This window comes from Talpa occidentalis, unplaced genomic scaffold, assembly GCF_014898055.3.
Source record: "Talpa occidentalis isolate TD23 unplaced genomic scaffold, MPIMG_talOcc4v2.1 talOcc4.16, whole genome shotgun sequence".
In the NCBI taxonomy this organism is placed as follows: domain Eukaryota; kingdom Metazoa; phylum Chordata; class Mammalia; order Eulipotyphla; family Talpidae; genus Talpa; species Talpa occidentalis.
Window position 1 is genome coordinate 16,473,351 of NW_023601653.1, and position 15,070 is coordinate 16,488,420.

Consider the following 15,070-nt stretch of genomic DNA (forward strand, 5'->3'; position numbering starts at 1 on the left):
GGTTCGGTGGGGACAAATGGGAAGGGCATCAGACACAGGTTTGGAGTAGGAGGGCAATCAGAGAAGACTACCAGAGGAAGGAACATGGAAAAGCAAGCATAGAAAATTAGCAAAAATTAACTAGTCACTTAGGTATTACAGATTGAAAGCTTGAGAAAGAGATCTAAAATGAGGATGCAGTGCATAGAATCATTATAAATCCATAGAAAATGATGGGCTTGTCATGAGCAACGTACAACTGCCTAAGACAGAGCAGTCAGGAAGATCAAAATGTGAAAGACATGGGGGGAGGCTGCAAAGGAGGTGCTTAGAGAGAAAGGAGCAGTCAGCAGAAGCAAACAGGACAGAGCAAAGCAAGAGTGACACTGAACAAGCGGCCCACATCATGTTTGAAGAGGTTGCCCAGGATATCCTCAGCAGGGTGCAAGGAACAGAGGCCTGCCAATGAAGAAACAGAAAGAAAAGGGGCCTCCCTGTGGCGCAAGGGGTTAAGCACCGCACCATGGAGCTGTCCGGAGCGGAGCCTCTGCAGCAGGAGTTCGATCCCCCAGCCAGCCAGGGAGCTACCCACATGGTGCAGCAGACCTCTCCTGTCTCGCCCGCTGCTCCCCACAGCAGTGTGTTTCGGTCATTCCTCCTGTTCTGTTCCCCGCTCTGTCTCTGGTGAATCCTCTCACACACACATGCACACCCGCACCTCTCTCCTATACCCCAGTTCTTGTATACATGAATAAATAAATCTTTAAAAAAAAAAAAAGAAATAGAAAGAAAAGAATGTGGAACAGTGAGACAAACTATAACAAGAGTAATAAATACAAGGAGGAAGCTGAGAGAGGACACAGGGTGAAGAGACAGAGGGATTAGGCTTACAGACCTAAAGGAAGGAAGGAAAGGAGCATCCCATCCATCTTCATGAGAGACAGAGGAAAGTATGAGGATAGGAGGGGGTAAATTTTCAGGCTTGGATGAAGGATAACAGTTATAAGAAGGAAAGTTACCAAGTGGGAAAAGATATTTGCAATACATGTATTCAATAAATTCTTGTTATCTCCTGGATGTCAGATGTATGATTTGCTAAATCTTCTTCCATTCAGTACATTACCTTCTCATTTTATATGGTAATATACACTCAGTAGAATACTACTCAGCTATATTAAAAAAGAAAAAGATGAGGGCCTCCCCGGTGGCGCAGCGGTTGAGCGCTGGGTTGCGAAGCTGCCCGCGGCCTCTGCGGCGCCGGTTCGATCCCCGGCTGCTCCCCGGCCACCGGAGGAGGATCCCACATGGCGCGCAGACCTCTCCTGCCACCCGCTGCTCCCCTCAGCAGTGTACTTCAGTCCTTCTGCCTGCTCTGCTCCCCACTCTGGCTCTGGTGAATTCTCTCACCCTCCCCCGCTTCTGACTGTACCCAGTGCATGTATAAACAAAAACAAACAAACAAATATAATAAATAAATAAATAAAAACATGCCCTCTATTAAAAAAAAAAAAAAGTGTTAAAAAAAAAAAAAAAAAAGAAAAAGATGAAATCCTGCCATTTGAACCTAGAGGGTATTAGTCTAAGTGAAAAAAGTCAAAGACAAACACCATATGATTGTATGCAGAAGATCAGAAAATAAAACAATTGAACAAAACAAAACTTTTAGACCATAAGAACAAAATAGTGGTCACCAGAAGTGAAGCAGAAAGGGAACTGGGTAAATCAGGTAAAAATGGTCAATTTGGTGAAGGACAGAAACTATATTTTTGGTTAACAATGTGTTACACACACTGTTGATTTATAACGCTAGTCACTTAGACCAATTTAATGTTATAAACCCAATGTTACTTCAATTAAAAAGAAAAAGAAAAAATTATGTACAAACAACAACAACAAAAACGCTTGGCAAAACAAGAATAAAAGAAACTTCCTTAATCTGAAAAGGGGTATGTTTAAAAGTTTTTAAGAAAATACCAAAATTAATGGTGTAATATTTTTTTAAAGACTTATTTTATGTTCATACAAGAGCTGGAGTACAGGCCAGAAATGCGGGGGGGGGGCGGAGAGGATTCACCAGATACAGAGTGGGGAACAGAACAGGCAGATCGACTGAAATACACTGCTGAGGGGAGCAGCTGGTGAGACAGAAGAGGTCTGCTGCGCCATGTGGGATGCTCCCTGGGGATGGAACTCATGCTGCAGAGGCTGCGGATCCCATCATAGCGCAGTGCTTAACCCCTAGCACCACCAGGGAGGCCCTAATGGTGTAATATTAAAGTTTCCATTTAAGATAATAAATGGAACAAAAATGTCTATCACCACTTCCATGTTTTACTAGAGAGCTTATCTTGGAAAATAGGTCAAGAAAGAAAAGAAATAAAGATTAAGAATGAAATGAAAGAAGCAGAATTGTCATTATTCACAGATAAGATGACTTATACATTTTTTTAAATCTCCCCAAAAAATGCAATCAATAAATTATATGAATTATCAATTGAATTTATCAAGATTGCTGAATTCAATAGTAAAATAATTTATAGTAAAATATTATTTCAACAACATATTTACTTATGAAGAGGTCTTTTCCTGCCAAAAACAGTTCTGAGATAACATCACGAACTTCTACTTCATCTATAACAACAGGTCCAACTTGCAGTGTCCGCCTGTTTGAATCAGAAAGAGCTTCTAAGACAGCCAGAAACCGAGAAGCGGTGCTGTCAAACATCTCATCCAACAACTTTTCTGTGACGGTTCGTGGCCACGGCAACTGGAATAAAAAATTATATATACAGTCCATTGTTTAAAAATTCTACAGTGTTTGATATAAGGCAAAGATAAGTAAGGACATGCTTAATTAATGCTGCAAGAGAGTGGTGTTGGCTTATCAATGAGAATTTCTATAGTTTTCATTTTTTTGATGTGGCCTTCCTGACTCCATTCAAGTTCAAGTCATGCGGTGCTGTTTCAAAAGCTGTGCTATTTCTTTATGCTTGTCTTTCCAAGGCAGCATTAAAACACTGTTTATTGCTGTCTTTTTTTCAAGTTTCATCGATTTGCCTTTGGTTTATGTAAGTGAGCAAGTGTGTTAATTTGGGGAGTACAGTTCCACACCTCCAGGTGTGTATCTGCCTGACACAGCCTCCACCAACTCTCCAGTGCCTTTTAGCCTTGCACTCCAGCATGGGTCTAGAGGGTTCATTTTCAAAGGAATCTGGTGGTGATAGTGGACATACTTGATTTAGTTTCCACATGTTTGGCTTTTGTCCAGGTTTCTTGTTGGGGTTGATTTCTAGATTTATAGCATTGTAATCAGAAAACGGATACAAATTCAGTTTGATCTGTTTTTGAGACAGGTTTAGTGTGCCAGCATACAATCTATCCTTGAGAAGGCTTCACGCACACTTGAGAAGAATATGTATTAATTTCTTTTGGGATGGACGGGCCTCCCCTGGTGGCGCAGGCAGTTGAGGGTCGCACTGTGAAGCTGTCCGCAGCCTCTGCAGTGCCGGTTCGATCCCGGCCGGCTGGCGAGGGTCCCACATAATGAGGTAGACCTCTCCTGTCATGCCCGCTGCTCCCATCAGCAATGTATTTCGTCAGTCTACCTGTTCTGTTCCCCACCTGTCTCTGGTGAATCCTCTCACCCTCCCACACATCTGGCCTGTACCCCGGTTCTTGTATAAATAAAATAATCTTTAAAAAAAAATTTCTTTTGGGATGGAAGCCTCTGTAGATGCATTAATTCTATCTGATCATAGCTTCATTTGAGGCAACTATTTCCTTGTTTGCTTTATGTCTGGATGACCTATCTCTTGCAGTTTGTGGTATATTGAGATCTCCTATTATAATTGTACTATTGTCAAAGTGTTTCTTTAGTTCTTTTAATAGCTGCTTTGTTTTGGTGCACTTGTGTTGGGTACATAGATATTAATGACAATTATATCTTCTTGGTAAATTATCCCCTTGATCATTATGTAATGCCCATCTTTCTCCCTAATTAGTCTTATTTATCAGATATAAGAAAAGCAGTTTTTTCTTTTTTCTCAGGTGCTATTGATTTGAAATACTTTCTCCAATCTCTCACTTTGAGTCTATGTTTGTATGTAGCTCTAGGATGGGTTTCTCATATGCATAATATTTCTGGGTCATGCTCTTTTATCCAACTGATAGTTTGAGTCTTTTAATTAGTGAGTTAAAACAATTTCTGTTTAAGGTGATTTGTGGTATATGAGACTTATTTATTGCCATTCTTTCTTTTGTTTTTTGGTTGTTTGGTCTTTATGTTATTTCTTTTTCCATGTGTTTCTATCTGCCTTTCTACATGGGTGACTTTCCTTGGTGATTCTCTCAGTTTCTTCATTTCTTCTCCAATGTGTTTCTATACTGGGTTTTGTTTTGTGGTTACCAGGAGGGTTGTTATTAACTATCTTTTTATTAGAGCAGCATCATCCATATGTGTTGTGGTACCCTAATTATAATTACAACTTTAAGGGACTGATATTCAAACTTTGGTTGCCTAAGAATCTCCCAGAGCACTTTTAAGATTCACAGACAAAACCTCCAGAGATTCAGTGCAACTGGGTGAGGTATTTTTAATAAGCACTGCAGGAGATTCTAGTACAAAAAGTCCTGAAACCCAAATTTGAAGCAATACTTTGTAGAATAAATAGCTAACTGGTCTCATTGTTCTAAAGAAGAGTTGACCAGCTGTATATTAATGAACAAGTGACTATCAGAATCCTGGTGAATTCCCAGCCACTCTGCTTTGATCTGCTATCGGTGCACGCATTAATAACTAGCAACAAGTCCTAATAGTTACGGAGGTATAAGACAAATACATTGCAAAGAATGACTCTTGAGTGAATCAAGAAGGCAATCTTAGACTTACAGTTTGTGCTTCCCTTATGTTGACTCTTATTTTTGGTCTAAAGAAAGCTTTGTTTCTTCTTCTAGACTCAAATACTCCTCTTTTGAAGATCATCACTGCCATCTGCCTCAAAAAAAAGAAAAATTATATATGAAGCAACAACAATGTGCACTGCTTGAGCACTAGTGTGAAGTATTTAATCAACTGTAGAGTACAGTCATTTTCTGTTATTTTATGAAATTTTTATACCTTTATTGTAGCCTCTCTATAATAGCTTCTGTTGTCTTCACGTGATTGTGAGGAACTCATTAATTCCAGTTGCCTTAACTCATCAATTTTAGCTAAAGCACGCCGAGCAAATGCCTATATGTGATCAAAATAAATTTAAACCATAATAAGTAAGAACATAGTGATTAAAAATGTATTGAGACAGAAGGCTTTATTCTCTCAGACATTTGATTTAATTGGTGAATTAAACTGTAGGCTGATATTGTCTCCTTATAACACAGAAGCTATGTCATCTATCATTTCCTATAAGTGCTGTTAAATTCTGTAGATCTAAAATTAATAAGCTGTCAGATGTGCTATGAATTAGGAAATGTTAAAAGTAAGGCAAGTTGAATTCTGGGTTGAACAGTAGCTTCCTGTAAATGATCACATCTCTGGCACTGCACATACACACACACACACACACACACACACACACACACCCCTCCTAAGGTGTCTTCTTCTCCAATCCTAAACTTTCTAAAAAGCTCACATTATCACTAAGTTGTGAGGTCCCTAAAGGTTCTTATTCATGGTTGTATCTCCAATACTTAGTATATAGGAACTATTTATTAATATCTGAGAAAAGGAAAGAGGCAGTCTTGCTTTTATTTCATCAGATCACCATTATTATCATGATAATTCTCTAGAGATAATAAGAAGAGTTCAACTCATTTCATTTATCAGTTCTTAGAAATATCTCATTTATAATTACATGGAAAATCTTCTAGACCACAACAGTAACACACACACACACACATATATAGATATAGATATATCTATATATATATAACTATATCATATTTATAATGATATGTATCATATATTATTGTTCCAATAATAATTCCAATAGGAATCAAAACTATGTAAAATTTCCATTTCTTGATAATATTAATATGGCACCACTAGCACATTGACATTAACTATATATACATAACGCAGTTTCTAGAAAATATCCTAACTAAAGAAAGGATCCCATGAGGGCCCTACTAGGCTATTCCCCTACCTAAGGGTCACTATCATCCAGCCCATCAGAACTGGTTCAGGCAGGAAAACCTAAATTAAAGGATTCATTAAAGGCTAAGAAGATTTAATTATAGTTGCAAAGGATTTACATAGCTACGAAGACTCTGTCCTGCAGGAGACTCTAGCCAACAGGTTAGCTGAGGGCTGAAAACCAGCCCACATGCTACTCACGTAGCGAGAACGTATTGGCCCAGAGGAAGAGGGCCCCTGTTTTTAATTTTCACCAAAGTTCTGTCTACTAACAAGCAAAGTACCATGTACTGTAGAGAGGGTGACTTTTTTCATTTACATAAAGATACTGTAGAAACCAATTAAATACCCAATTAGTTAGGTTAATTATTCAAGAACATTAAGTAAGAGTGTGTAAATTAAATAAATGGCAGGTGGAGGCAGAGAAAAGCGAGACAAGTGGCTGGTCTGTGGTATACACTACAGAAATAAACAGGGAAGAAAAGTGGTTTGCATGGAATAATAAAAAAGAGAAAGGAAAGATATCAGAAATCTTATCCAGAAAAGGAGCGAAGTAGATGGAAATGAATAGAGCACAAAAGAAGGGGCAGAATTTCAAGCACAAGAGCAAACAGAACAGAGAAGCCAGCACATTTCAGCAAATAAATCCTGGGACTTTAGTCTTTGCTTTATTGTAATCGCTTGAGTTGGTTGTATAGGTGGGTGGGTATAAGTGTGTGTCGGGGGTGGGGGGGTGACTGTTTTTCTTGCCAGGCCTCTAAAGAATGCTGAATATGTTGTACTTTAAAAGACTGGAATCCTCAGAATTAAAACATAGCATACCTCTCCAAAAATACCTGCTTGGCAGTCATAGTAGCACTGGCAGACAGCAGTGTAAAGAGTAGCTCTCCATGTCAGGTACCTGGTGGACAGAAGTGGAACAGAAGATTCCATACAAGTACTGGCCCACAGGAGATATTCTAAGGCCTGAGGAAGAAAGGATAGAATCCCATTTATTTTCATTTTAACTTAATAAACATGATTTGATCTAATATTGCCAAGGTATAAGTTGTGAGTGCTAGTTGCTGACAAACAAAAAATACAGTAAATAATAAATCAAGAAAAAAAATAAGTACTTAAAAAGCAAAAGAATCATTCTGAGAGCTCAAAATCTCAAGGTAGCCATTGTAAAATCTCTTCTTTCTTAGCTCCCAAAATCCTACGAACTGGGATCACCTCATTTATGAAGTGCCAACATAAACTTAGGTGCTAACTCCAAAAACCAGTTGTTATTAGCTGTGTGGAACCAGTGTATCATTCTGAAAATAAACTAATATAGGAGGGGGGAGGAAATGGAAGAAGCTTACGGTCTCGGTTTGTGATGCTTCATAGAATTGCCCAAGAATTAGTATCAAGTAGACCTAGGTTTCAGAACCAATTTTTCACCTAGCAATTGTGTCATTTTACAACTCTAGACCTCAATTGTAAAGTTGTAAAGAGATATTTTGCAGAGCTGTTATAGAGAAAGAGAATGTGTGTGGAGTTCTAGGGTGGCTTTGGCACCTTGTAAGCACAGCATAAAGTACTCCCCTTACCAGTGTAATGATCCCCAAGGAATATCTTCAAACAAAATGGTGGGGAAAGGATTCCCATGGCTATTGGCCTGTCTGTAGGAATCTATATAAGAACCTTGTATCCTATTCAGCCAAATGACTATCCCCACACATCCATGGATAATTCTTTAATGACACATTCTCACAAAACCTATAAGGGTTTCCCCTGTTATCAGAAAGTAAAGCATTTCGATGAAACTTTTCCTAAGCTGAAATTGTATCGAACAAAGAAGCAACTATTCCATTAATTTATGTGGAAAAAAATGGAGAAAATTTAACCTACAAAAATAATAACCAAAAAATAACATATGAAACTATAGCAAATAATACATAGAACCTAAAATAACAATAATATGTAGTAAATGTGAGAATGACTTAATAAATACACTATATAAAGTGCCCGCCTGAGAGAGAGCTTGGTGGTGCCACTCTCCCACTCAAGGTCCCTGCTGCTCTAGAATGGCTGCTGCAAAACAAACGCTGAAACTATTTTCACTTTCTGTCTTTTATCATAAAGGAAAAATGCCTCTTTGGACTGCTTGCAGTTAGCCAAAATGTATGCCTAAATAACATAACATGAACTTCTGGAAAATGAGGGACATCTGTACAGGGAAACACTGACGGTATGTATCTGGCAGTTAACTGTTTTGATTTTTTTCCTTTTTTCAAAAATATCCCAAGAGTTCAAAGGGTAATTAGATTATGTTGCCTTTCATTTGATTTAATATAGGAAGAAATCTAGTCCATGCTCCACACATTAATATAAGCAACATTACTGGGATGAAGATAAGAATCTGTGAGTTTAATCTCTCAGACTAGCAAATTCTAAATTCTATCCATGGAAATGTCAGCCTTAACCAAGCAGGTCCTCATATGTTTCCCCTGGACTGTGTCCTCACGTCTCCCTCTCTTTGGTCTCACATCTCCCTTCTCATATATCCCCTTCCTTATACATTCTCCTTACCACTACCAGAATTTTCAATTGCAAATGCAAACTTTAGTACAACTATCACTCTTGTGGATAAAATACTTCAATGGCTCCCACTGCCTATGACAGAACACAAGCCTCATCACTATGCCCCAGCCCCTAAATTTTATCTGGTATTTAGCTGATATGCAAGAAATATTTGTTGACTGACTGGGTGACCATTAAAAGTTCCCGTTCAAAATAGGAACCCAGGGCCTCCCCTGGTGGCACAGCGGTTGAGCACTGGGCTGCGAAGCTGCCAGCAGCCTCTGCAGCGCCGGTTGGATCCCCAGCTGCCATGAGGGTCCCACATGGCACGCAGACCTCTCTGGCCGCACCCCCTGCTTCCCTCAGCAGTGTATTTCAGTCCATCTGCCTGTTCTGTTCCCCGCTCTGGCTCTGGTGAATTCTCTCACCCTTCTGCGCTTCTGACTGTACCCAGTGCTTGTATAAATAAATAAATAAGTGTTTAAAAAAATAAAAAATAGGAACCCAACAGGATTACAGTAGAGGATTTGAGTAGGAAAACCATGCACCATTAATCAATGCAGCCACAGGATGGCACTGTTGCATCATTTATATCAGCTCATACCCTTGGATTCAAGTGCCCAGTAGAAACAGCTCAAAATTTGGATAGGCAGTTATATAATGGCAGGAATAACAGGATAAAAAATATTCACACCACAAACTACCAAACAATTTCAGTTTTATAGTTAAAAGAAACAGAAGTCTCTAGTTTCTTAGAATGAACTGATTCTACTGTATTCTTTAATGTTTGCTGTGTACTGTCCAACAGTTGCAAATGCCTCAGAAGGAGCTATATGTGATACCATATATGAAAGCAGAGTTGTCATTTATTTAGGGAAACAGGTTTCATAAGTCGGTCTTTATGGGGATGACCTGACTCAACTTGAAAATAAGGATTTATCATGTTAGGAAGAGACCCTGGCCAGTTTCATGTCTTTAGGAAGACGTTACGTCAAAAAATATTAACCACTCCCACACCGCTCCTCCTTTTGAGTTGATGAGCCAAAGTAGAATGGATTGTGATGGGATCAAAGTCAGTTAATGCACATGTATTGTTCTAACAGTGCTGAGGGACAATGTAAAGCCTTGGCTCTGACTTCAGCTACAATCCCTAACTAGATGTATGACTTTGAGCAAATTTACCCTGCTGAGCCCCAGTTTCATGACCTATGAGATGAAGGCAATAATAGCACTTTTCTCAAAGTGGGGGTGTGAGGAGTAAATGAGATAATATATGCAAATGCTTGGACACGTAATGGATACATGGTAGGCATTCATTTAACAAGTGATGAGGATGATGATGGTGGCCCTCTCCCAAGACAATCAGGAGTATTATTCTGCATGCAAAGCCGTTCACACAGTTCCTAACACATAGTAGGTATTCAATAACAGTAACTCATGGTAGCCATAGTTTACATGACTTGGGGGCGACACCAAGAAAAATGCAAGGATTCCACATCTATTTCAGCATCTGCCTTATGTTCTAACAGACTGGAATGCTAAAATAGTTCAGAATCAGGATTGCTCAGACCCAGGAGGACTTAAGACATGCAGATCCTCCAGGGACTTGTCCCCATTAAATGGATCTGTAAAGTTCACTTACCCTCAACTCAAGATCAATTAATCAGTGAAAATTATTCATTTCTTTAAAACTTATTCTATTGAACAAACTGAAAGAATTTCACCCTGATCTTCAAGTGCCAACTATACAGCCACGGACCACCCCACAAATCTGGCATCCCTCACTCCCCTCATTTTACCCCACCTTATTACCCTTCACACCTCCCCCCCCCTTATTTTATCAAAGAGAAACTCAAGTCCTATGAGGAGGAGAATTAATGTCTTACAAAGGGCGTTAATAAAAAGTTGTTTTAGGATGACTACCACATTAAATTAAAATCTTGCAGCATTAACAAGTATGAACAGTAACAATTAACTGTTAGTGTAGATATCCCTTCCCTTTGAAACTTTGAAGCTTGTATCTACAAGGTGCAAGCAGAACAAATTATGATGATTCTGTGAAGCAGTATTTATGGCTCCAGCAAGCGCAACAGGGACATGGAACTTCTCTTTAAGAAATCTCTAACTGAATATAGAACTGTAGGAGGAGACTGCAGCCAAATTTACATTCTCCATGGAACTATCTCCCCTCATTTTAATTCACACTCAAAGATCTGGCACAGAGCTTGTTTGAGGCATTGTCAGTAATCAAGTTTGTAAAGCTGAGGAATCACACAGAGGAAGAACATAATTAATGTTATCCATGGGAGCATGCAAATATCTTTGCTCCCATTTTCACTGTTTACAGGTTGTCAGCTTTTTAGATACCTGGCATGTGTGAGGAAATAAGACTTAAAGGGAAAAAAAAGTACCTGTCTGGAGTGTTAAAATATTCAGGGTAAGCTTTTGCCTGCGACAAGGAAGAATAAAGTCACAATGTCTCAGATGCCAGTAACAGCTAAAGCCTGTCTCAGTGGGAGTATACCCACCCTTCTTGGCCTGCATTCCAATGAATGGACAATGAAGACAGGGAAACTTGCCTCCTAGATAAAGGTGCCACCAACACTGTAGGCACATCAATAGAAGAGTCAACCACTGCCACCAGATAGCACTGAGCTTCAAATTAAGTCCCTACCCCTCAGCTCATGATCAAGACAGAGTTTCACCCAGCTAATGTGGAGGCCAGAAGGAGCACCCAAGTTCTTCAAGCAAATTGAAGCATAAGTTCCTTGGCATGACTTAAATCAGGTAAGAGGTTGTCATTTAAACCAGGATACTCTTAAGAGTGAAAGCAGGGGGCCTCCCTGGTGGCTCAAGGGGTTAAGTCTCATCACTATGAAACTATCAGCAGCCACTGCAGCATAAGTTCAAGCCCCAGCCCACATAGCACAGCAGACCTCTCCTGTCTCACCTGCTGCTCCCCTCAGCAATGTATTTCAGTAGATCCGCCTGTTCTGCTCCCCACTCTGTCTCTGGTGAATCCTCTTAACCCCCGCACCTCTGGCCTGTACCCTAGTTCTTATATGCATAAATAAATAAGTCTTAAAAAAAAAAAAAAAAGAGTGAAAGCAGGCACTATTCATGATTACTCCAGGACAAAAGGCACGAACTAGGGCTGTAGTGCCCAAGCCAGGGTGACTGGCCATCCTACCTAGCAAAGAAGTGACCAGGTGTCTGTTCAGTAATAAACCAACAAGTTAGGATGAATCTGAGAGACCCAGGGACTCTGGAGAACACCTCGCCACTCTTGGAGTTCCCTTTCTTTTCTCTCTAACACATGTGAACTACAGGTCCACTCCATTGACAGGTTTTCTTTTTTTTTTATTTTTTTTTTTTTTGTTTATGCAAGAACTGGGGTACAGGCCAGATGCGTGGGAGGGTGAGAGGACTCACCAGAGACAGAGCGGGGAACAGAACAAGCAGACTGACGAAACACACTGTTGAGGGGAGCAGCAGGCAAGATAGGAGAGGTCTCCTCACCATGTGGGTTGCTCCTAGGCCAGTGGGGATCAAAACGGCACTGCCAAGGCTGCAGACAGCTTCTCAGAGCTGTGCTCAACTGCCTATGCCACCAAGGAGGCCCTATTGACAGGTTTTCGTGTCAACAGAAAATACAGGCTGTGGTTATTGATAAATACAGCACAGTGCTGCAAATGAACATTTTCTTCCCTGCAGAATGCGTTTGTAAAAATGCAGCATAGAATACATATAACCTACAAAATGTGTGCTCATCAATTGCTTATGTTATTAGTCAGGTTTCCCGTCAACAGCAGCCTGTTAATAAAGTTGTGGGGGAGTTAAAAGTTACACTCAGACTTTCCACTGGGGAGCGGGTGCCCCTAACCACCCCAGGGTTTAAGGGTCAACTGATCTTTATTGTCTGCACGTTCCCATATGATCATTTTAAAGTAAAACTAAAAAACAGTAAAACTATTCACTGTTTGGCTGTAATTCACTAAATATTCTATGCTTAGCATTCATTCAGTGCTAACAAAAGCCTTAAGAAAAACAGAAAACACAGAGGAAGATGTTTCAATACGTTTCATACCTTAGAAGCCTGGCCTATGACCATCAATTTTCTGCAAATGGTATAAATGTAAATGGTACCTAGATGGAAAAAAAAGATTGTTATTATGTTTACAGTCAAATGATGGAAATGTTTAGATTCTGATTTCTTCAGTTAAAGTCTGTAGGTACTTATGATCTCATGTGAAAGCCTCATGAAGTCTAGGGAAGTTTAGAAAAATCTGATAGAGGTTATATCCATCATAATTTGGGGGGCAATTTATAGACAAAATATTAAAAGAACTAATCTGATCATATTTTTTAAATGTTGACACAGAAATCTTTCAGTGTTATTTTTAAAGACAGTTCAAGTTTTGAAATATATTGAACAAAAGAATATTAATAGCATAATTTACATACTCTATGGTTTTATTAATTCATATATAATTTTATTGTTCCCATGATTTCCTTACAGCTGAAAAACTAAAGATTTATCTCCAAATAAGATTCAAATACATATTTAATCAGCCTGGTGCAATATTCAACAAAGAAACTCATGATAATTTTAAAATCATAATGTAAAATAGCTTGCATCGTATTCATTTGCTTTCTCATATAATATTTATCACATTATTAAGGTATGTCCTATGAGCACCCTAAATGCAAAACAGCATTTGCAAATCTGCTTAAGATCAATGGGAATGATTTTTCGGTCAGGTCATTTATTTTTTTTAAATATTTTTTTTTAGATTTATTTTTATTTATACAAGAACTGGGGTACAGTCCAGAGGTGTGGGAGGGTGAGAGGATTCACCAGAGACAGAGTGGCGAGCAGAACAGGCAGGAAGACTGAAGACACTGCTGAGGGGAGCAGCAGGTGAGGCAGGAGAGGTCTGCCACACCATGTGGGTATCTCCCTGGCCAGCCGGGATCAAACCTGCGCTGTAGAGGCTGCGGATGGTTTCATAGCGCATCGCTCAACCCGCTGCGCCAACCGGGGGAGGCCCTGGTTAGGTCATTAATTAAATAGGGATGAAGGCAGATGGCAGATTTGCAGGGGAGGGGTAGCAAACAGCATCAACGTACATCCTCTATAGACAGAGGACATGATCATGCTATTAAAAAAAAAATAGCAATAGTAACATGCTTTCAAAGCCATGTAATTATAATGACAACTAGTCTAAATACTTTCTATAAAATAGCTGATCTAAAACTCATAACCTTCAAAATTCAGCAATTATAACCCCATGTTCATGGTTAAAGTTTACAAGCTACTGAGAAAATAGCATCTGCTCCAAGGCACACATCACTTTATTTATTCACATGTGTGAGCATTATAAACATTAATTACATAAATCAGTGACATGAAAAGATCAAATGGAATCTTGAACACTGAGAGCATCAGCAACTTCATAGAGAATCACAGGTCCTGAACACAGGACGCAGCAGACTCAGTGTGACTGACATGAAGTTTGTGTCCATTCAAAAAGACCCTCCAGGAAAGACCCATTTGGCTAGTAACTGCTCAAGTCCAGCCTACTTATCTCAACTTGATTTTGTTGAACTCTGCTCTTAATCTTTAAAACTGAAACTAAATAACAGTGTTTCTTTGTTTAAAAAAATAAAAAGTCATTAAGTAAGGGCATGCACAGGAAACAGAAGCACATGCTAAGCCACAACACATGTGACTGAGGTGTCTGCCAGGGGCTGTGAGCACACAGCAGCAGCAGAACCAGTAACTTTGAGAAGCTCACGAGACTGCCTCGAGAATGACAAGTGGCCTCTGTATTTCACAAATGTGCCTTTGACCTTTGCAGACCTCATACCTTCTGACTGTAACTGAACCTTTCTTTGATGGTTCAGGATCTTGGCCTGGCTCACAAATTCCCTGTGCAGAAGCCTCACAGAGAAGGCAGTTGGTATAGAATGGAACACAGATGGACTCTTTACAATCTCAGGATACCTCTGGAAGCTTGTTTTGTCTCATTTTTAACCAAATCCCTAACATCAGTTTACAGACTAGTCAATAAACTCCACTCCAGTGAATATGGCCATCATGCAACAGTTCCACCTACATTAGGGCTGAAGTTAGTTGGGTTCAGGTTAGTTGAGAAGGATGTTATCCAATATTAAAACACCCAGTTAGACTTATTAAAGAACCAAGAGTCGTTAATTCTCTTAAGAAACCTAATAATCAATGGACAGTAAAGAGAATAAGTGTTCCTCTCTGACTGAAAAGGTCAAGTGTACAATAGGTAAATTGACTGTAGATTAATTTATTAATGATTGCTTAAATCCTGAAGTTTTAAAACAACAAGATCTTTTCTCTTGCTAATCCTCCAGCTGAAATGTCTTTCCCCTAATACCCAG

At 39.4% G+C, this 15,070-nt stretch overlaps 1 protein-coding gene across 5 annotated transcripts in view; it reads right to left on the reverse strand.

The window, feature by feature from the left end:
* Positions 1-15,070, reverse strand: part of CFAP54 (cilia and flagella associated protein 54) — a 226,279-nt gene that overhangs the window by 193,096 nt on the left and 18,113 nt on the right. For all 5 annotated transcript variants that reach the window (XM_054696113.1, XM_054696112.1, XM_054696111.1 and 2 more), the window contains exons 5-9: positions 12,744-12,802; positions 6,932-7,075; positions 5,096-5,209; positions 4,868-4,969; positions 2,548-2,746 (exon numbers count right to left, since the gene is read on the reverse strand). In XM_054696113.1, the coding sequence (XP_054552088.1) occupies positions 2,548-2,746; positions 4,868-4,969; positions 5,096-5,209; positions 6,932-7,075; positions 12,744-12,802 (618 nt within the window). The remainder of the gene's footprint in view (positions 1-2,547; positions 2,747-4,867; positions 4,970-5,095; positions 5,210-6,931; positions 7,076-12,743; positions 12,803-15,070) is intronic.